We start from the raw sequence: 21,101 nt of genomic DNA, 5'->3' as shown, positions 1-21,101 counted from the left end.
ATGACGTGCACAAAGTCAACAAGGTAAGAGAAAAACATCCTGGAAGTAAATGGAAATGAGAAGAGAACACGCCGAAAGTCTATGGGCTACAGTGGAAAGTGCTGTCTACGCAGGCTCTTGAGGGAGGATTGTCATCAGTGGTCTTACTCCGCCAGGCATGATGTGCCCACAGATACAACAGTAGCGTGACCGTTACGGGGCTGACCAATCACTGATTATATTTCAGCCCCTCTCCTAGGAGGTCGTCCATGCTTAGTCCCGCAAACCCCGTCAAGCGCAAGACTGTGCCCCATCGTGGAAACTCTCATTATTTGTTGTCGAGTGTGTGTTCATGTGTAGGTTTTCCTTGAAGACCTTCAGGTAACTACAATGTGCAGACCCCAAAGACCCTGACATAAAAAGACTGATGCTAACTAGCGCCAGCGGTAGAGCGACTGCCATGGGCAGACTCTTCTAAATGCGGGAGAAGGTATGGGTGTGTGATAAATTGCAACGAGGTGGGAAGATGTCACAGAGTAAGGCAACTGCCCATAAAAAGTATTTACAGTGAGGAGACTCTGTAACTATAAACACACCTTAATGCATTTTTCTCACAGTGTACCTAATAGGAACTTATATTTTGAATTAACTGGAAATAAATGAGTCATTTTAAAAGGTGGCTGGTACCTAATTGAAGGATTTTTCTAAGCCCCATCATGAAGAGGTCCGATTTGAGTAAATTCTACTTAATTTCAGAATTAAGAATATTACTAACACAAAATTATAAAACATATTGGAAAGAAAGAGAAGGCAAATTGATAGGTATGTTTATTGCTAAATCTATAGTCAAGTTCCATGATTTAAAATTATTTAAAACAAAAGTATAAATATCTATAAAAAACACAGTACTTTAAATTAAAATCGTTTTTTCAAAACCTGTAGCATGATGGTTATAAAATAACAATTATGAGAATGACACATTTATAATTACACAAAACATTAAAAATGAACACTAACGAAAGTGTGTCTTGCTGCTGATTTGGGGGAAAGGGTGGGGACAAATTTTTTTTATGTGTATTTACTGAAAGATTTTCCACCGACACTGCATATACCCCGCCCTTTGGCATTTCGCTATAAAGCATGAATTTACTCAAAGGAGACAGAATGGATAAAACCCCAAAGATGGTGGAGAGTAAGTTGTCCTGCACTCAAACACGAAGTAAACAATTGCCAGGGGCATGTCCTGAACGCCCAGGCACTAGCTACACAAGAACACTACCTGCCTCCTCGGACATGAACACAAAACCCACTTTAGTTATCCAAGAAGAAACAAACATGTTGTTCGTGGTTGATCTCTCGCCTGTCTATGCTGACTCTGACATTCTTTCTCGGTCATAATGAAATCTAGTTTGAAAAGGATTTTCTTCACAGGTGAGCAGTTGAAACACGATTAGTATTTGTAGCTTACACTCTATTTTGGACTTCTGCTCTTTCCTTAACGTTTGCATACACCTAAATTCTTTACAATGACAGCCTTGAAAGTGAATTTCTAAGGAGCTGTTTCTAGTTTATATGCCATAGGAATGGTGTTTACATACTATTCGTAAAGACTGGGTTACATTACACATGGTTACAGGCCACATATAGGTATTATCAGATACACATTGGACTTTTAGCAAAAATATTTTTCTACATTTACATTATATACGTTCATATTCTGAAATTTTAGACTAGTATGTTGAGGAATTTAATTTGTTAAAAATGCCCCCAAATTTCCATTTTATTATTTAACAAAACTTTGAATATATTTTAACTTAATTCTAATAAAATATTGTACCATGTGAAGAGCCAAGATAATAAGGTCTATCATAGATAAATGTATTTTTTCCACCATAGTTCTTCCAGATTGGAATAATTAATTACACATGGCAATAACTACTTTATCGAGAGTTCTGCCAGTGGGGTCACTAGGTACATAACAAAGTTATTTCTTTAAAAGGCTCGATGGAGGAAATGTCCTACAGACTAGGATTCTACATACAGGGTAATGTTCTTCAAAGTTGATGGTAATATAAATGATTTTCGAGAAAGTAGCTGAACTTATTGATCTCCAGTAAATCTGAACCTTCAGAAATAATAAAAACATCTCAGGAAAAAGAGAAATGTTAGCAGTTAAATTTTTGGCTTTACAAAACATGTTGGTTTGAAAGAGAAATGTACCCCATAGGCTGAGATACTTGAACACTTTGGGGAGGTTTAGGAAGAACAGACTTACCAGAGCAAGTATGTTTCTGGGGGAAGGGCTTTCAGAGTACAGTTTCTCCCTACTTCCTGTTCACTTTCTTCTTTGTGCTGTAGTAAAGATGTGATCACCCAGTTTCCTGTTCCTCCCGCTTTGCCTGACACTTCCCTGATGGACTCTATTAAGACTATCTTTAAATATATTCCCCTGGATGACAGACAGCAAATGTGGATTGATGCTACCTAAGAGAAAAGCATCAAATGGACCATTCTCTTAGCTGATCATGCTACAGGCTATACACACAGGTATAAAAACCAAGCACATCCAAATAAGGGAAGAATATTTACATGCATATATTATGGCTCAATAAGAAACAGATTATTAAAGCATAATATGAGTATATTAAATTAATTCACAGTATAAATACATTTTAAGGAGTAATTTTAGTTGTGAATAATAAAATACACATATCACATCAGTTAAGCACTATTATTAATACACATTTTGTTTTTCACATATATGAAAATATATATGTAGAGCTCTTCTAAACTAAACATTTTTACATAAATATCCACTGATTTAAATAAAGGTTGACAGAGGTAGAATCTGTGTCACTGTTCATGATTCGCAGGAACAAGTACTTCAAATATTTCATTACTCTTGTGCTCTTACAAAAATCCACGTGGGAACTCACTGAAAACCATTATCTGAAAGTGAATGAAGAGAAAAATGATAAAGTTACTCAACATATTAAAGAAAAACTTAATTCAATGGTATTTCAAATTACAGTCTCTAATAAAAACTTGTTTCCCCAATCTCATCGTGTTTAGGGAGCACCAGTCTACGTGAAGACAAAGGCAGTAAGAGCAGGACTTGGGGTGCCTGGGTGACACTGGGATAAAAGAAGAAATGCACAGTTGGTCTCTGCCCCCACATACCGGGCACAGGGCTCCAGGAGGTCCTGAGCAGCAGTGATTCTGAGATGCTGATGAGGAGACCAATGGCCAAGGACTTTAGGGGAGGGGCTGCCCACCAGGCAGGTGATGCTGGGTATAGGAGGAAGGCCAAGGGCCTAGTTGCCAGTGCTAGTGATGTGTCAGTGTGCTATGCCAGGTACTGAAGTCTCTGTAAAGGCCCAAGGGTGCTAGGGTTGGAGACCGCCCAGAGAGCTGGACACTTGAAGTTGTACTTGGGAGGGAATGGAAGCCTTGCACTTGGTGTTTGGCCATTCATTGGTATCTTTTGTAGTAACTGGGTAATCAGAGCCCCTGGCAAATTCCATGAACTCTGGGAGGGAAACCTGTGGGACCCTAGGTTTAAGAGCAGGAAGGTTAGAAGCACATCTGGGGCTGTACTTGGCACCTGGTGAGGGGAGGAGTCTTGCTGGCCAACCCTGACCAATGGGATCCGGCGCTGTCTCCAGGCAGGGCAGTTTAAAGGAATGAAATTATAGCACACCTAGTTGCTGTGTGATGGAGAATTAATTGTCAGAAGGGTTGTGTTGAGTGTGTGGCAGTAGGAAAAACAGGCTTTCCTATCTCCTGTGGTATCAATAAAAAGAAAGTAAGAGCAAAAATTGGGTTATATATTTTTACTACTAGAGAGACACTAATCTGAGAAAGGATTCCATGTGTAATTTGTCTCTGAGTGCTCACTGGAGAAATCCTTTAAAATTAGCTTTAGTGACATTACCCAGAAATATCTACAAAAATGGATTACTGGCTAATAAACAAGTTGGATCATTGAGAATTGTCAATTACTACAAAATTAAAAGTTGTGACTCTGCTAACAGCTGTAAAGGTTTTCTAACGCACGTAGACCTGGAGGGTTGTAACACTGGAAATGGAAAGAGTGTGGTGAGGGTGTGGAGAGCCAGAGCCGAGAGCAGGGCTGAGAGTACAACAGTGGAGCTATGTGGACCACTCTCTGCAGAGGGGGCTTGCTTGCTATGGAAGATGAAGGCCTGCGTTCAGATCCCCAGATCACACACACACACACACACACACACACACACACACACACACACACGAGCCAGACCCTGAGCAACCCCAGAGCTGGGGAAATGCAAAAAAAAAAAAAAAAAGACGGATTTTGGGGGCTCGCTGACCAGCCCAATCTAACTGAAATGGTGAGATCCAGGTTCAGTGAGGATGCAAACACTCAAGGTGGAAGAGAAAAGTCAATGTTGTAAGAATGTAAACACTAAGGCAAAAAGTAGCAACCAGGCACCATGAGAGCAGAACCCTCAACACTGGCCTCAGGATGTGAAAGCACAGAGTGACCACTGCTTGTATGAGAACTTTGAGCCTCTGAGGAAATGCTTACTATCTTCTACACACAGCACTTGTGTTAAAATAGGCAAAGAAACGCACACTTTAAAAAACCTGACTGAGCCATTTCTGTCCGTGAGTCTGCATTCTTCAGTTATCTGTCAAAGCCAGGGTCTGCCTCAGGCTATCTCCAGGAATTAGTACTAACCCTTCAACTCCGCCTCAGCTGAGGGTATCTAACATCAGCTACCTGGGACCAGATCCTCAGTCCGTGGAAGCTTGGACATGAGTGACCTCGGCAATTTCAGCCCTAAGTCTATACTCGGGGCGCTCTTCCTAGCAGCCACCAAATGCCCGTCAAGCCGAGTGTAAACTAACGGTGTAAGGGCACATCAGGGTACTCCACTGTGCAGCACACACATCAGTGGCTGGATCTCACCAATGCACCACCAGGAATAAGAGTCCAGGCATGCACAAATGCACTGATAAAATACGAAAACGAAAAAGAATCTAGGCTCTACCACTGAAGATGGCTGCTTTCAGAGCAGAGCTTGAAGCTGGAACCAAGCGAGGTAACACGTTCTCTTTGTCCCAGTGAGCCTCCTACAGCGCCTTTTCTTGATGGTCTGCTTGAGGCAGGGTCTCATGTAGCCTAGGTTGGCCTCAAACTCACTATGCAGCTGTAGATGACTTTGAACTCCTGACTGTCCTGCTTCCATCTCCTAAGAACTGGGAACACAGTTTTCTGAACTCATTCTGCGATCCGTTTCAAACTCTTACTGCTCTTTTTCTGTCTGGTCCCTACACTTCCTGTGTGGCTCAGACACAGCGGTGAGGCAGGCCACCACAGAAAAGTCTTCACTCAACTCCTCTGTATCCACCTACAGTCAAGACAGACTCGGGCCCTTCTGAGTGAGAGTGGAGCCTACATCTGCATGTAACCTCACCTCCACAGACTTTGTGTGCCCCATCCTTCCTTTCAAACCTTTCTCCCACACTGTCCCCTCCGCCCCCCATTCCTGTGCCTCACCTGCCGTCTCGAAGCCTTTCCCCTTTCATCAGCTGTCATTTGTACACTGAATTTGGTACTTGATTGTGTCACCCTCGTCATCTCATACTTCCTAGCACTTCGCTGTGGCTTTGATTCCAACCCTACAACTCCTCTGCGGGGCTAAGAATGAACCCAGGGTCGCTGCATGCCACATTCCTACCCCTTCCCTTTTCAGCTGGGTACAAGTGACACACAGTGAAACGCATGGATCACATCCTCAGCTGCTGTGCCACCAACACATGAACATTTCCGTTACTCCAGGTAGTTCCCCTCTCTAAGCCATCTCTTCTCTCTGACAGGAACGACAATTCCAAATTTTTTACAACTACAGATTAGCCTTACCTGTCCTTAGTATCTGATACATAGCTCTCTGATAACTATGCGTTTATATGTTCAGGAGACCGTATAGGAGATTTCAGAGTAGAACTCAGAGGTGACGTAGGAAGACCATGCCGGCGCATCTCCTGGATTGCTCGCTCTCTGTTGGTGAAGATCACAGAAGAGATTCTATGTAAGCACCATGCAAAGCCAAAGAGTGGCTACTGGGGTTATTGGTCAATTAGGTAACACCTACCAATGTAATTAGCATTTCTACCAGCTTCATTTTGGGTTAGTTTGTTTTGTCTTTGAAATGGAACCTTACTATGTTACCCAAGCTATCCTAGACCCAGGGGCTCAATTGATTCTCCCACCTTAGTCCCTCAAAGAAGCGGGGACTACAAGTGGATAGGATGCCTGGCTTAGCCTTATATACTTTTACCAAATCTGCAGGATTTTTATCCATATGTATGAGCATTTGCCTGCCTGCGTTCATGTCCATGCACAACACACAAGCCTGGTGCCTGTGGAGATGAGAAAATGGCCGAGTCACTATGTAAGTACTGGGTCCTCTGGGCAAGCAGCCAGGGCTCTTAACGACTGGACCATCCTTCCAGTCCCAATTTGTATTTTATTTTTTCAGTAACATGTAAAATATTTCATTTAAAAGATTAGAAGAAATTGTTCAAAGCAAAATTACGCTACAGCCAAGTCATAACATTAGGACATCAACAAAATAATATATTAGAAACGATCACAATATATCTACTAAAAAAAAGTAGGATATCAAGTATACATTCAGAAACATACAAATCCACACAAGCCAGCCAGGGTGGCACATGTCTGTAATGCCAGCACTTGGGAGGCAGAGGCCGAAGGAGAGAGACCTTGTCTCAAAAAACGAAACAAAAACAAAAACCAATTCTGAAAGAGCTTACTTTTTTCTTTATGTTTTAAAATACATTTAAGAATTTATTTCTCAAGTGTTCTGTTGACAGGCAGCTTCCTTGCCTTTACGCCATTTATGGCATCCAGCACAGTTGAGCACCTCAGTTTCACGCCTCGTCCTTTCCTGGCTCCCCTTCTGCCCGCACTGCCATGTCTTAGTTCTTTATTGGATGCTCTGCATCTGCCTGTTCTCACATCCGTGCTGGTCTCCAGGGCCAGGTTACACAGTCCTTAGTGATTCCAGCTGAGGGGGGATTCATCCCCCCAAAAGTAAATAAAATTCTACCCCTGCCCTCACAGACTTCTTATCGGCTTCTTGAGATAGTCTTCTGCTATGTAGAGGAGGCTGGCCTCAGGCTCACAATCCTCCCGCCTCAGCCTACCGAGTCCGAGGATTACAGGTGTGCCCCGTCATGCTTGGCACATGCTATTTACATTCATTCTCGTGTGTGTGCATGTATTAACTTAAAGCATTTAATGTCTGTGTATGGAGAAACCACGTATCACTTGTATGTCACTAACTTGTCACTGAAGGCTCAGTACAGTGCTTCCATGTTGGACGCTTCCTTCCTCTGCTCCTTCTTTTCTTATCTCTGTTTGCATGCAACTCTAGCCTTCTCTGTGCTCAAATCTCCCAAACGTCTGAGATAAAAGAGCCCACTTTCCCTGTCACATTCTTTCCTGGTCTCTGGAGTCTGCCAGTGCCCACTGTCTACTCTATGGCTCCACAGTCTCCAGCCTGGGCCTTTTCTTGAGCTACTCAGTACATCTTTCCTTCCTAGAGAGGTTCCTCAAACCCTTTCTTTCCTCAATATTACCCTGTCAGAGAAACTTATAGAAGGCTTTTTCCTCTCCAATTTCTCCCTCACTCTAAGAAATGTAAACAAACACACAGGACCCTGCTAGTGTACTGTGGCCTCTGAGGGATTAAGTAGTGGAACAACAAGATTATATTCCTGCTTCTTCCCACCCACAAGAATCAGGTTCTGTCTTGAGGGTGGGGTGACAGGGCCCATGAGAATGTGCCACTTCGTCTGACAGTAAAGAATAGGGAGGACATGTTTTTGAGGCCCAAGGATTCTCTGAGGCCATAGAGAGCATGACTGAGGTTACCGAAAAGTGCAGCCACCACTAAAGAAGGAGACGCTATTTATTACATACAGTCTAGCACTCTACCTTCCAAGTTCAAACAAATCACCACGGTTGTCACACCACCGTGGCAATCAAGCCCACTTCTATCTAAAGCAACAACTACTGACATCACAGCGGATCCCCTGTAGACTCAATACAACGTATCACTCAGGTTTGGAAGCAAATGGGAAAGATAAAATTTTTAAAATGATCTAATAGGCAGTTTTAGCCGACTTGAGAACAAACCTTGGGTGTCTAAGAAAGAGCAACAGAAAAATATAACTTGGCTGTTGACTTTCAAATTAGACTTTGATTATAATTCATTTCTTTTTGGACACTGGTCTCCTAGGGTGGCTCTTAAGCTCATGATCCCTCTGCCTCAGCCTCCTGAATGCTGGGACACAGGGGCAAGCCACTACATCTGGCGTGGTTTCCCTGCTAAAGCAGGTCTCATATCTGTAATATTTAGGGACTAAATGTTTTAACATGAAGTAAATGAACTAAACTACGAGCATGAAAATAATTAGGGAGCAGGGAATACATTACAGAGGTTAAGGGCTTTGGACTGAACAGATATGTTTGTACTTAAACCATGGCTCTGTCACGTACAAGTGTGATCATGTAGGCAGATACTGGGATAATCAGACACGTGTTGAGTGCCCAGCTCATAACTGCTAGCTGCACTTATGACACGATCATCATCACCTCATGATAATATGCTTCCAAATGCACTGTATCTGGGGGGCTCTTGCAGGGAGCTGGGTTATGTCACCATCTAGACTTGACTGTCACCTGCAGAATGCTCCAAGAAGCATGTCTACAGCAGTGCTCTTTTCATTACTGCAGGGATTCTGTCTCTTACAGAATCTTTTACTCTACGAGAGAATTCGCTAAGAAATTTATTTTATGTATTAATACTAAAGAAATTTGCTATTTGTAAGTCACATTACTCTTTGAATAGGCTAGAAGGTATGCAGGAATACTGTTTAATGTCAAAAAGAAACATCTTACCGCTCATATTTCTCATTTGAAATCTGCCTTTTCAGAGCATCATAATCAGCCTGCAACTGTGTCACTTTAGCTCGAAGCATAGCGGTTTCTCGGCTCTGGGTAGTTCTTAAAGACAAATGCAAAGACCTCAGCAATGAGAAATGAATGACACGTCTTGTGGAATCAAGTGCAAATACAAATGGAGGTGATGCTAAGAACAGACAAGGATCCTGGCTTTCCAACGTGGCCCTCTCGGATTCAGGGCTTCTTCTGCACTCTGTAGGTTTACTGCCAGCCACAGAGCTGGTAGCACGTGCTGCATGCGCAGCAGACATGGGAACTAGAAACAGGATGTGAAAGACCTTCTGTGGTTCTTCCTTGCCTCTTGCCTCAGGAAGAACATTGTTTTCAACTCCCCAAGTCCCTGCAAAAGGCCCATTTTTCTCCGTGCTCTCTACCCCAGGCTTTTCTCTTCTAGGACCACATCATCTCCAGTCTCCTCAAGGGAGATGGGCACACTCGTGAAGACCAGACTAAGCCTTTCCCATCTCTCACCTTGACAAGCTTTCCCTGACCGACGCCTTCGCTCACTCATCAAACTCAGGTTCTTCCTGAAGCTCACTCCTCCCCTCCCTCTCCCATGGCACCACCTTGGAGACAAGACGTACACATCTATAGTCTCAAACCCATCTCCTGAGCTATTCCTCTGGATGTCCAGAAATATCAGACAAGAAAGTCAGCTACAGTGATTTTGTATCACTTTCCCACAGTGGCCACTGTACAAGAGGTGAAAAGGAACTTGTGGTCAACACTTCCCCACACAGGTTGCTCCAGGATGCTGTGTGATGCCTGTGTTCTGACAAAGCTTGCTTGGAGCCAGAGGGCAGAGCTAGCCACTACCTGACCACAGAGGTTTGGACGACTGTAGAAAGAGGAGACAGGAAGTGGTAAGGCAGGCCTGAGAGAGGATCTTTTGGACATAGGTTTTGGGGAGGGAGGAAGAGACTGTGGCTGCTCCCCTGTTTCTCTGATCTCCCAGGTTTTTACCCTGATATCTGACTCCTGATTTTTATTGATAAGATTAGGTAGATTAGCCCTTCACCAGGACACTTACAGTTTGCTCTCGGAGAGGTTAAGCTTCTCCTTCAGCAGCTGGATTTCTGTGTCCTTCTCATGCGAGGTTAAATGGGAATGAAACTCTTTATCTCTGTTTGTAGCTAACAACAACTCCAGATTTTTAATTGTCTGTCTCTCACTTGTCAGTTGTTTTTTCAACAGTTCTGATTCAGATTTTACATTTTCTAATTCTGCTATTGCCTACAGGAAAAACAAAGATAAATTTAGTAAAAATTTAGGCTTAGTCTGAAAATTATTTATCTTTCAAAACGTTTCTTAAGTCATAAGAAGAGCCTAACAATTTAAAGTTACCTTTGCTACTTTTACTAAGGGCTTATCCGGCTTTACGGCATACTTCACCCTCCAATGATGACCACCCCCATCCACCAGTTAATGAGCTTCTCCAGTCTACGCAGTATACGTGCTCTTTGACTACACATTCAGGCCAGTATTGTAACTTCAGTGTGTGGCCTACAGATATACTTCTGTGAGAGCACACATCAGCTTGTTCAAAGTTATGCCTCAACTTGGGATGGGGAAGTCCAGGATTTAGTTAGTTAATAATTTAAATGCCTTGAGATTTTTTTATCAATAAAAATTCTTAGAAAAGAATGAACTGTTTGATCTTTCAATCAAATTTTACTTCTAAACAGAAAAAGAATATTTGTTCCTGATCTACAGTTAGAAAATGCCTAAATTTCTTAAGGACCATCTATTGAAAACCCAATTTTATCCTTTTAGCACTGGGACAAAACCCAGAGCATCACGCATGGAGGCAAGGACTCCACCACTGAACTACACCCCAGCTTACTCTTGTGCTTGACAGACAGTCTTGGCAGAGAATCCATAGCCAAATCCAGTTATCGAAACCTTGCTGTCAAAATGAACTAACAGAGAACAACTCACGAAAAAGTAACGTAAAGAAAAACCGTGCCTGAGGGCTCCACAAAGCTAGGTGCCCAATCTCTCCCAGCACCTACCCTCTCCAGCTCAAGGCTTTTGGAATTCAGCTGCTGGGTCATGAGGTCCTTGCCAGAATCAAGCTTAATGCAAAGTTCTCGGAGAGATGACAGGTCACTTATCACTGCTGCTTTCTCGCTTTCAAGAAGTCGCAGCTCTTCTTCTAACCGAGACATGGCTTTGGCCATTGATGAGATCTGAGACTCGTAAGCGTGATGTGCATTGATGTGCTGAGGAAAAGAAAGCAAAACATAAAAGTAATGTAATCCAGTCACTTGAAGTGCAAGCCTGCAAAGACAGCTTCAGGAGCCTGTGTAGCCGCAAATTTCCTTCAGAAAAACAAGTGCTAATTCTTGCGTATGCTAAAACATTCTCAGGAAGTATGTGCTATTTTAAGAAAGCCTAGTTATTCTCAAAAGGAACAGCATATAATTATTAATTATAATAACTAAATAATTCATGTATACATTTAGAAGATATAAAGATGAAAATTATGCTAAAATAATATGACCGTTTTAAGGAATTTTTTCTTCATAAGTAGCCCTTGTTATAATAGCATTTTCTTATCAAATAGTAACACATTTTAAATAAATATATTTATATATAATTCCAATTCATTCTTTTAAATTCTAAGTTTTAAAACTAGGGTTTATTTTAATACTAAATACCTAAAATTTAGTCTCATTTCAATGGCCACTTTATAAGATTTTAGTAATTTTGGAATAATGAACAAAAACTGAAATACTGATAAAAGACTTTCCTAAAATAACCCACACTTTAAACTTTTTATCCTTTAATTTTATGCAATAATTATGAATTTATATAAGCTCCACTTTGGTGTTTCAGGAAAGCAGCCACTCTTAAAAAGCAAAATGATGTTAGCAGAGTTCACAGAAATCAACCAATTAAAAATCAATATTGTGCAATGAAGATTATTAGACATCATAGCTACAGAAAGGTAACCATTTGACGTTTCCAAATTAGTACACTGGGCAAACAGCAGTTCCCCAAACAAAGGAGACGTAAGCACAGGAAGCAGGCTAGCAGTGCAGCTCCCAGGCAGGACACTTTCCTAGTATGCAGAACCCCAGAGGTCCAACCTCAGCACTATAAAAACAAACAAAATAACAAAACAAAACCCTCTAAGAACCCGTTTTTTTTTTATATCATGTAAGAATATTAGCAATAATAAAGAATAAAGAATGAAGGAATATTCCTGAGAAACTCTTACAAGCAGAGAATCATCTTTAGTAAAGAATATAGTTTGGTGCCTGTTATTCCGGATTGCTGCAAACTGGGTGTGCTGGTTTGACTTGGTGGTCCCCCATAGGTTCATTGAACCAGGTCCCCAGTTGGTGGTGCTCTTGGTGAGCTATGAAAATTTTGGGACAATGAGGCTTGCTAGAGAAAGTAGGTCACTGGGGATGGGCGTTTAGAGGTCATGGTCTTGCCCACTCCCTGCTCATGTTTTCTGTGTGTGGCTGAAGGTGTGAACTCAGCTTCCTGCTCTGGCCTCCTGCTGCCATGCCTCCCTCCACCCATTATGGATTTTCCTCTACATCTGGAAACCAAAATAAACTTTCTTCCTTAAGTTCCTTTTAGTCATGGTATTTATCACAGCAGAGGAAAGTCACTAAAAACACTGAATACCATCCTTCCCCTTTGGATCTGGAGGCTGCAAACCATTATTTGTTTTAAGAGACTTTTTTAAAAAAATAAATAAATAAACTTTACTTGTTATGGGTATTTTGCTTGCAACTCTGTACACCATGTGCATGCAGTGCCCACAGAGGCCAGGAGAGGGCTTCAGATCCCCTTGAAACTGGAGTTACCCACTGTTGTGAGTCAGGGGGCATCAAACCCAAGTTCTCTGAAAGGGTAGCCAGAGCTCTTAACTACTGAGCCATTTCTCTAGCCCTGCAAATCCAGATGCTAAGTTATCAGGACTAGCTCCAGAGACTCTGAAGCAGACAGCTGAGTGTCTCTCTCCTAACTCTCTTTGGTGTTTGCCTCGTAGATATCTCTGCCTCCTCCAATTTCACAGTGCTCTCCCATGTCCCAAATTTCCCTCATCTTAGAGAGACGTGGATGTCCACTGGATCATGCTCTACCTTAGCCAGCATCTTCTAATCTTAACCACATCTGCAAAGACACTACTTCAACAAGGTCACATTTGCAAGCACTTGGGCATTCAAAATAATTTTTCAGCAGTCACGGTTCCACCCATTCTGAAGCCCACAGTATAGGTCCTTCTCAAGCATGAAACACCTGCATGGTATCTAAAATTCTTGAATTGACTAGGTTTAATATTTTGAATGTGTTTACTGTGGGGTGGAGGCGTGCGTGTGGAGATCAAAGAACACCTTGCAGCATTCAGTGGTGTCTTCCCATTATGTGGGATCTGGCTTTGTGGCAAGTCCCTTTACTCAGTGCACCAACTTGCTGGCCCTGCATCCACAATAACAGCATAAACTCTCATATCCTCAGGCATCATCTAGATGAGATATGAATATGACTCCGGTGCACTTTGAGTAACATTTTCCTCTATCTGCCGAGCTCTAACCCTAGAAAACAGGTTGGAGTGTTGGACACAGCGCAGATGGCTCTTTCTACAGGAGAGGAGGAATACGGTGGCTAGCGGTTCTGTCAGTCAGCTTTCAACACTGCGAGCAATTCTGAAGAAGCATTTGGAAGGACAATTCTGTTTAGGCCTCAGTTTCAGAGATTTCAGCCCATGATCACTTGGCCACACCACTTCCGGATTGCAGTGAGGCAGTAAGTGTATCATGACAGGAATGAGTGGCCAAGGAGTCCACTCACCCCACTGCATCAAGAAAAGCAAAAGGGAGCTAAGGAAGGACTAAGGTCCCACCATCCCCTCAGAGATGTACCCTTGTACATCTAACTCCTTGTAATGAGCTAACTCGTTGTGAGCCTCCAATCCCTTGCAGAACATTACCGGCTGGTGACCAAGTCTTTAGCCCACAGGTCTTTAGGAGATGTGTGAGATGCAAACCATAACCCTAGTCCCAGGTAAGCTTGCAATCAAGCAGGGCAACTTCTATTCGATTTCAAGTCTTAAGAGTAATTATCTGTGACACTAATGCACTGTCCCCTGGGCCTCCCAGCATGGTCTCTTTCTTAATCCTCAGGGACACTGGCACTTCCTGTACCTGCAATCCTAGATTCCATGTCCTCTGGCTTCTGGTAGCAGTGAAGACCAGCCAGCCTCTGAGCTGCCCTTAGGAGCACCACTGTGGCTTCTGAGACACCCTTAGAGTCATTCTCCCTTTCTTAAAGGTGACTAGCCACCAGAAGACAAGAAACCAGTGTCCCATCTTCACCTAGGAAGACGCCAGGGGCCCAACAGCTTTTCCTTCCTTCGCTTCATGTCTGTCCCTTCTGATCATAGCTGGCAGTCTCTGCTGAGATGGCTGGCTGGACCCGTGGCTGCCATCCTGAGTTACCCAGTCACACTGCCAGGCTGCCTACAGGGTATTATGTGGATGGACATGCTGAAATACTTCTTAAGGCCATTAAGTTCTGGTTCCTTCTGCACCCTCTCTCATAATGAGGCTTCCTTCCCACACTGCGTGGGCATTTCAGTTAAATCTCAAAGTTCATCTCTTCCATGTTCTAATTCTGCCATGTTCTTCATAACAAGGTCACCCTTTTCCCAGTGTCCAGTAATATGTTCTTCAATTCTATTTGAGACCTTGCTAGAAGAAATATTCCATATATAATAATACATGTATTCTGCACCTAAAGAATATCTCCTCTTTTTAAAGTTTATTTATTTAGAGACAGTGTCTCCTGTAGCTCAAACTGGCCTAGAATCAACTAAATTAATGATGATCTTGAACTTCTTCCAGCCACCACACCTACCTTACATGTTTGTGGGGCTCATAGTCAGGGCTTCATGCATGCTAGGCAGGCATTCTACCAACTGAACTAGTCCCCCAGGTCAATTTTCTCTTTATGAAGCCCATAGTATCAAAACTTCTAGAAATGATCTCTTCAAGACAATCTAGGCTTTTCTCAGCACATACTCAAAGCCTACCCAGTTTCTGTTACCCAATTACCCGATTCTAAGACTTCCATACTTCCAATGTCTGTTACCGCAGTGACTCTCTTCTTGATCCCAAATCTATATGAGTGTCCTGAGGCTGTAGCCTCAACTCTAGTGGCTTTAAACAGAAATGTCCTCTTCATAGTTCCAGGGGCTATAAATGCAAATGTCAAATGACAGTAAAGTTGGTTCCCTCTGGAGAGTCTGAAACAAAATCATCCCATGCCTGCATCTTTGGTTCTTGAAGTTGCCAGCTGTGATCCCAGCAACAATCCCACCCTGGTCTGTGCATCGTGGTTGTCCCCATGTCTTTGTCTAAAAAGCCATTGTTTTGTAAGGGTCTTAGACTTGGCCTCATTTACTTGATTATATATACAAAGACACTACTACAAAATAAGAGACTAAGGTTTAGGACCTAAATACATATATATTTTGGAGGTTCTAACTCTGTGCACTACAGAGTTGTTACTTTCTTCTGAAAGATGTAAATAAGAAAATTATACTAAGAAAAAATGGGCAATATATTTACATCAAAGTAAGATTTCTTATTAATTTAACTGACTTCCAAAGTGTATTAATAAAATTTTTACTCAACTGTCATTATAATGAAAGCTTATTTATGTCTAAATGCTAGATCAGGGATACTGCTCTTCCTCCTGACCCATCTCTCTAGCCCTTTGCTAGTCATTTTATCACAGCAACCGGGCCAGTAACTAGCACACCATGTCAACAGTGATGGGGCTGTCAGGATCCAAAATACGGAAATAACTTCACCAGAAGGTGAATGGCTAAGCCACATTTTAATGCCTATTATTCAGCTTTAGAAAAGGACAAAACATGATTCAAGGGAGATAAGTTCTGAGATGAAGTGAGCTTGGGAGGATGGAAGTATTCACACAACAGGGTGGAGATTAGTGCAGTGTTACACTAATGCTGTAGGATCTCACACTTGAGATAAAAGGCAAATTTCATGTCGCCCACTGTGGTAGTCTGAATGCAACTGGTACCCATACGCTCATAGGGAGTGACACTATTAGGAGGTGTGGCCTTGTTGGAGGAAGTGTGTCACTGTGGGGGTGGGCTTTGAAGTGTCCTATGCTCAAGCTACACCCAGTGACAAAGTTTACTTCCTGCTGCCTATAAATCAAGATGTAGAACTCTCAGCTCCTTCTCCAGTACCATGTCTGCCCACATGTTGCCATGTTCCACCATGATGATAATGGACAAAGCCTCTGAAAGTGTAAGAACCTCAGTTAAATGCTTTTTTATGTAAGAGTTGCCGTGGTCATGGTGTCTCTTCACAACAATAGAAACCCTACCTAAGACAGCCACGTCTTTACTATAATGACAAAGGGAACGGGCACTCAAGCAAGTTAGGAGCGTCAGTAGCAGAGGGTTAGCTTTGAGCTGGAGCTCAGCAGTGACTGGTACAGTGTCTCTGAGTGTATCACTTACTGAGTGGTCTTGTCACTAGACAGTGGCACCTTACCTCCTGGATTTCCTTCTCGAGGAGCTCCACTCTCTCTCGCAGGTGCCTTCTCTCGGTGTCGATGGACAACAGCTCCAGGCGGACTGAGCTGCTCTCCCCTTCAGCTTGTTGGGCTTTGATCTCCCAGTCCTCAGCACGGTTGTGAAGCATCTGGAATCTGTCTAGCAAGTCTTTGTTTTCATTTTCCTGGTTTAAGAACAATTACGTTATTTCTAAGTCAGTATTGTCAATAAGATCTATATCACAGACACAGACACACAGACACACAGACACACAGACACACACACACACACACACACACACACACACACACCACACAGGACTGCTTGAATTTAGAAAACATCAGTATGTGTACAGACACTATACTAAGATCCATGGTGAAATATAAAGTCAGTAGGAAAGACCTCTACTCTCAAATGTCTAATATGTAATATTGAATCTCAAATGTCCAATACATAATACTGGAGGCAGAATTAAAGGCAAAGAGAGCTCTTGGAAAGCCAGTCTTAAATGCAAGCCAAACACTGTTATTCACCTTCGCAGCCATGAGGCTCTCCCATCGTGACACCTCCGTGATGTACTTATGAACTCTGCTCTTCATCTCTTCCTTCTCCTGTACTGCTGTTTCTAATTCTATTGAGATTTCCTGTGAGTTGGCCAAGCAGAAAGAGTCAATGTTAGCTCTAGTCACATCAAACACATCCTTTGGAATTGAAGAAACAAGGGGAAAACTTCTATTGTGTTATTTTCATGTATTTCTGTGACTGACCTTGGTGCATGTGTGTGTGTGTGTGTGTGTGTGTGTGTGTGTGTGTGTGGTGTGTGCATTGGTGTATGGGTGAACAAACTCATGTGCACAGGTGGAGAGCAAAGGAGGATGCCAGCTTCCCTTCGTCACCACTCTCCCCATATCCTCCCGAGCAGACCCTTCACTGGAAGTGAAGTTCCCCATTTCAGCGAGGCTGGCCAACAAGCTCCTGAGATCTGATGTCTATGACCTCCAACTCTGGGGTGACAGGCAGCCATGCCAGGCTTTTATGTGAGTACAGGGGAACTCTGAACCTCTTACCTTCATTTCACAGCCAGCACTCTTAGTCACTAAGTCTTCTCCCCCTCCCTGACCTGGATTTTTCAGTAAACTTTTCCACAAAACTGCCATGACAGTCCTGATCATGTATTTGATTTTATATCATGGCCAGTTATAGTCAGTAGTTGACATTAAAAAGTTGACATATTTACAATATAACTGATACTGAATACTAAAAGTAATTTTCTAAACATAAAAGAAACCATGGGGTGGGGGCTGGAGAGATGGCTCAGAGATTAAAAGTACTGGCTGCCCTTCCAGAGGTCCTGAGTTCAATTTCTAGCACCCACATGGTGGCTCACAACCATCTGTAATGAGATCTGATATCCTGTTCGGCCTGTAGGAATATATGCAGGTAGAATACTGTATACATAATAAATACATCTTCAAAAAAGAAAGAAACCATTGGTCTTAAGAGCATAATGCTGTAATAAACCATTATATAAAAAAACTACCTTACAATATCTGCCATTAAAAATATTCTTTTATTTACTTACAGATATAGCTCTGAGACAACAGAAGTAAGTGCAAACGAAAACCTATCACGGGTCCGTTGTAAAAAGAGAAGTTACCCTAAGAGTGATGCTGCTGTCCCTACCCAATGCTATGACAATAACTTCTATCACAGAGAAGGCCATGCTACTCAGAAACAAAAACCAAATGCTATTAGGTCTGGGGACATGTTAACAAAATTGTACTTGCTAACTACCACTCAGACAGCCACTGTTCCCCTCAAGGACTTACACGGCTTCCATTCAATACCATTGCATTTTAGGAGAAAATATTTAGAAGTTTAATACTTAGCAAATATTAAGTTCCATGAAAAATCTTTGCCTGGTGTCATACCTGGTTTTCCCTTGCCATCGTGGCCAGGTCATCTTGTAACCTTCTGTTTTCCTTAAAAGAGATCTCCCTAGATTTCCCAACGTCCTCCAGCTCTGTGTGAGCTGCATCGAGCTGCCGTCGGAGGCTGTTTATCTCTCGGTCTCGATTAGCCAAGGTGTCCTTTAGCTGGCTGCCAAAACATGGTGTGGCAGTAATAAAGCATTATGGCAAACTCTAGTTTACTTCAAATAAGACTAGAACATTCTCAATAAGTGCGTGAGTACACAAGAGTACAGCTGCTGCCTCTGACACTCATTAAAAATACTCAGGGACTTTAGATCCTATCAAATAGATGCAAATAAAGCCTCAAAATACATATTCTTATTTTACAAGTTAAGCAAACATAACATTTTCAACTGTTAGGAGCAAAATATAAAACATCATTAAATATTTAATTTTTATATTAAATTATATTATAATATGATGTTTATAATTCCATTATTATACAAGACATAAAGGTAGGTAAAATAAATATAATAAGTGGCTTTTGGTTTTAGACCAGACACAAAATGTAAACTTTTGAGAGTGCTCAGGATAGGTTAAATTGAAGAACAAATGGGAAACCTGGCTATGAACACAATCCACGATGAGATGGGCAGGACTTTCACAGATGACTACATAAGGACAAAGAGCAGGCAGATAAAAGCACACACAATAGGAAACAACAGAGGCAGAGAGCAAGTCAGAGCAGGGGGCTGAGAAAGCAAGGTTGCCAGTGGCAAATCCGGGAACTTCACAGGAGACAGTCTCCTCTCACCAGATTGCTAACTCAGTAAGATCACTCACTGAGATTTTCTCAAACACGGACCGCCCTTCATTGACTACTTACTTCAAAGATGTTTCATACTCTGCGACTGTGACCTTCACCTGGGCAATAGCTTTCTCCTGAAGAAATTACAGAAACATAATGGATTCTAAATCATTCACAATCATTCTTAGCTAAATTTGCATAACCTACTACATTTAGATAGTAAGTAGCTAAATATACAGTTCAATTATATAAACCATACATAAACGCAAGCTCTAGGTAAAAATAGTTCTATATCCATGTCTATGTCACATCTTGGTATGTTTCTACCCATCTACAAACTGCAGCGGTTTCTTCAAAGTGTGCTTTAATGAAATAAAAATCACATTCTCGGAATTGATAAATCCTATCTTAAAGATTCCTATTACTAGGCTAGAAGGAAATTTAGACTTGTCAAAGACAGCGTGGGTCTCAGGAATTGCCCGTGGGCTCCCACTGAGACGCCAAGGAACATGCGGCGGATACATACTTTGCTGGTGAGGCTCTCTTGCAGGCTGGCGATCTTCTCTGTCTTCTCATCCACAGTCTCCTGGAGAAAGTCCTTCTCTTTGTCAATCACGCCAATGGTCTTCTTCAAGGCGTGAGCTTCTTCACTTTGGGATGTTATCTTACAGCTTAGTTTTTCTACACAGAGAGAGGAATGTTTGTTAGACGGAGGCAATTAAGGTTAGCAAAAGCAAGATTTCAGAAGGCTCACCTAGTTTTTCCTCCAGAACTTTAACTTCTTCTTGGGCGGATTCAAGTTCACCTCTTTTTATGGAAAGTCGGTGCTGGCAGTCATCAAGTGACCGCTGCAGCTGTTCATTTACCATCCTAAAATGGCGGACAAAACAAACGGCATTCTTTATCTCTCACAAAAACAGCTTTGTTATGTGAATGGTCTTAAAATATTTTGATTTATTTAAGTTTCTTTTATTTCTTATTATAAAGCTCTTCCAGTATATCAATGGCATTCTATTATACAATATTATTCTTGCTGTCCACCATTCTTCTCCAAAATGGTACCATCTTCTTAAAAATAATATGGCATAAAAATGAAATTAATTGTATATTCTCTTCTAGAAGTTTCTTGGCAGTTTTAATGTTCTCCTCAGTTTCCTAACATCAACCCCCTTTTCCTCAAAATGTATTTCCAATAGTGGAGACAAAGAGAAAGTCCTTTCTTTATAACATGGCTGGACACTCCAGACTCTCCATAAGTCTTCAACATCCTGACCATGAAAGCTTGCAATTTTGCTTCTTTTGATTCTGAGGGGCAGACGGCTATAGGTACGTTGAGAAGGTAGGCATTTTTACAGTGAAATGGGATAAGACTAAAGGCTGGTTTCAGGGAACAGGGGAAGGAGTCGTGGGACCTGAGGAGGTCCCTGGTAAAGACTGTCTCAAGACTCTATTACTAGTTGGAAGTACCAGTTCCTTCAGAAGGAGCATCTCGGGAGCTGTAACAGAAGTCTTGGTTCTCAGTCACAGGCTTCCAAATGCTTCTAGTGGGAAAGCACTGACCCAGCCTGGACCATTCTCACCTCAGGCGGTTTGCTGCGAATAGCTTCCTTTTGGGTTTCCTTTGAGGACAAGACACCAAAGAAGATCCTAATGACAGTTTGAGTTAGAAGTGCCTAGTGAGGAAGAGGTCTGGTTCCCAAGACAATGAGTAAAATGGGACATCTCTACAGAAATAAACAAATTTTTGCTTTTCCATATGAAGTTTAGTACTGTTCTTTCGAGATCTGTGAAGAATTTTGCTGGAAGGTAGGTTTA

General features: G+C 42.1%; 1 protein-coding gene across 2 annotated transcripts in view; it reads right to left on the bottom strand.

Annotated features, from left to right (window-relative positions):
- Positions 1-800: 800 nt before the first annotated feature.
- Cep135 (centrosomal protein 135) overlaps positions 801-21,101 on the bottom strand; it is a 58,724-nt gene continuing 38,423 nt past the window's right edge. For both annotated transcript variants that reach the window (XM_050150179.1, XM_050150180.1), the window contains exons 16-26: positions 20,041-20,156; positions 19,813-19,967; positions 19,365-19,420; positions 18,497-18,665; positions 17,099-17,209; positions 16,564-16,749; positions 11,026-11,235; positions 10,044-10,246; positions 8,951-9,055; positions 5,885-6,022; positions 801-2,928 (exon numbers count right to left, since the gene is read on the bottom strand). In XM_050150179.1, coding sequence (XP_050006136.1) covers positions 5,920-6,022; positions 8,951-9,055; positions 10,044-10,246; positions 11,026-11,235; positions 16,564-16,749; positions 17,099-17,209; positions 18,497-18,665; positions 19,365-19,420; positions 19,813-19,967; positions 20,041-20,156 — 1,414 coding nt within the window. In that variant the 3' untranslated portion in view covers positions 801-2,928; positions 5,885-5,919. The remainder of the gene's footprint in view (positions 2,929-5,884; positions 6,023-8,950; positions 9,056-10,043; positions 10,247-11,025; positions 11,236-16,563; positions 16,750-17,098; positions 17,210-18,496; positions 18,666-19,364; positions 19,421-19,812; positions 19,968-20,040; positions 20,157-21,101) is intronic.

Source organism: Alexandromys fortis, unplaced genomic scaffold (assembly GCF_014885135.2).
Source record: "Alexandromys fortis isolate MF-2015 unplaced genomic scaffold, M_Fortis_MF-2015_v1.1 scaffold_0, whole genome shotgun sequence".
In the NCBI taxonomy this organism is placed as follows: Eukaryota; Metazoa; Chordata; class Mammalia; order Rodentia; family Cricetidae; genus Alexandromys; species Alexandromys fortis.
Note: the sequence above shows the minus strand (reverse complement) of the source record. Positions and strands in the feature narration are given on the sequence as shown.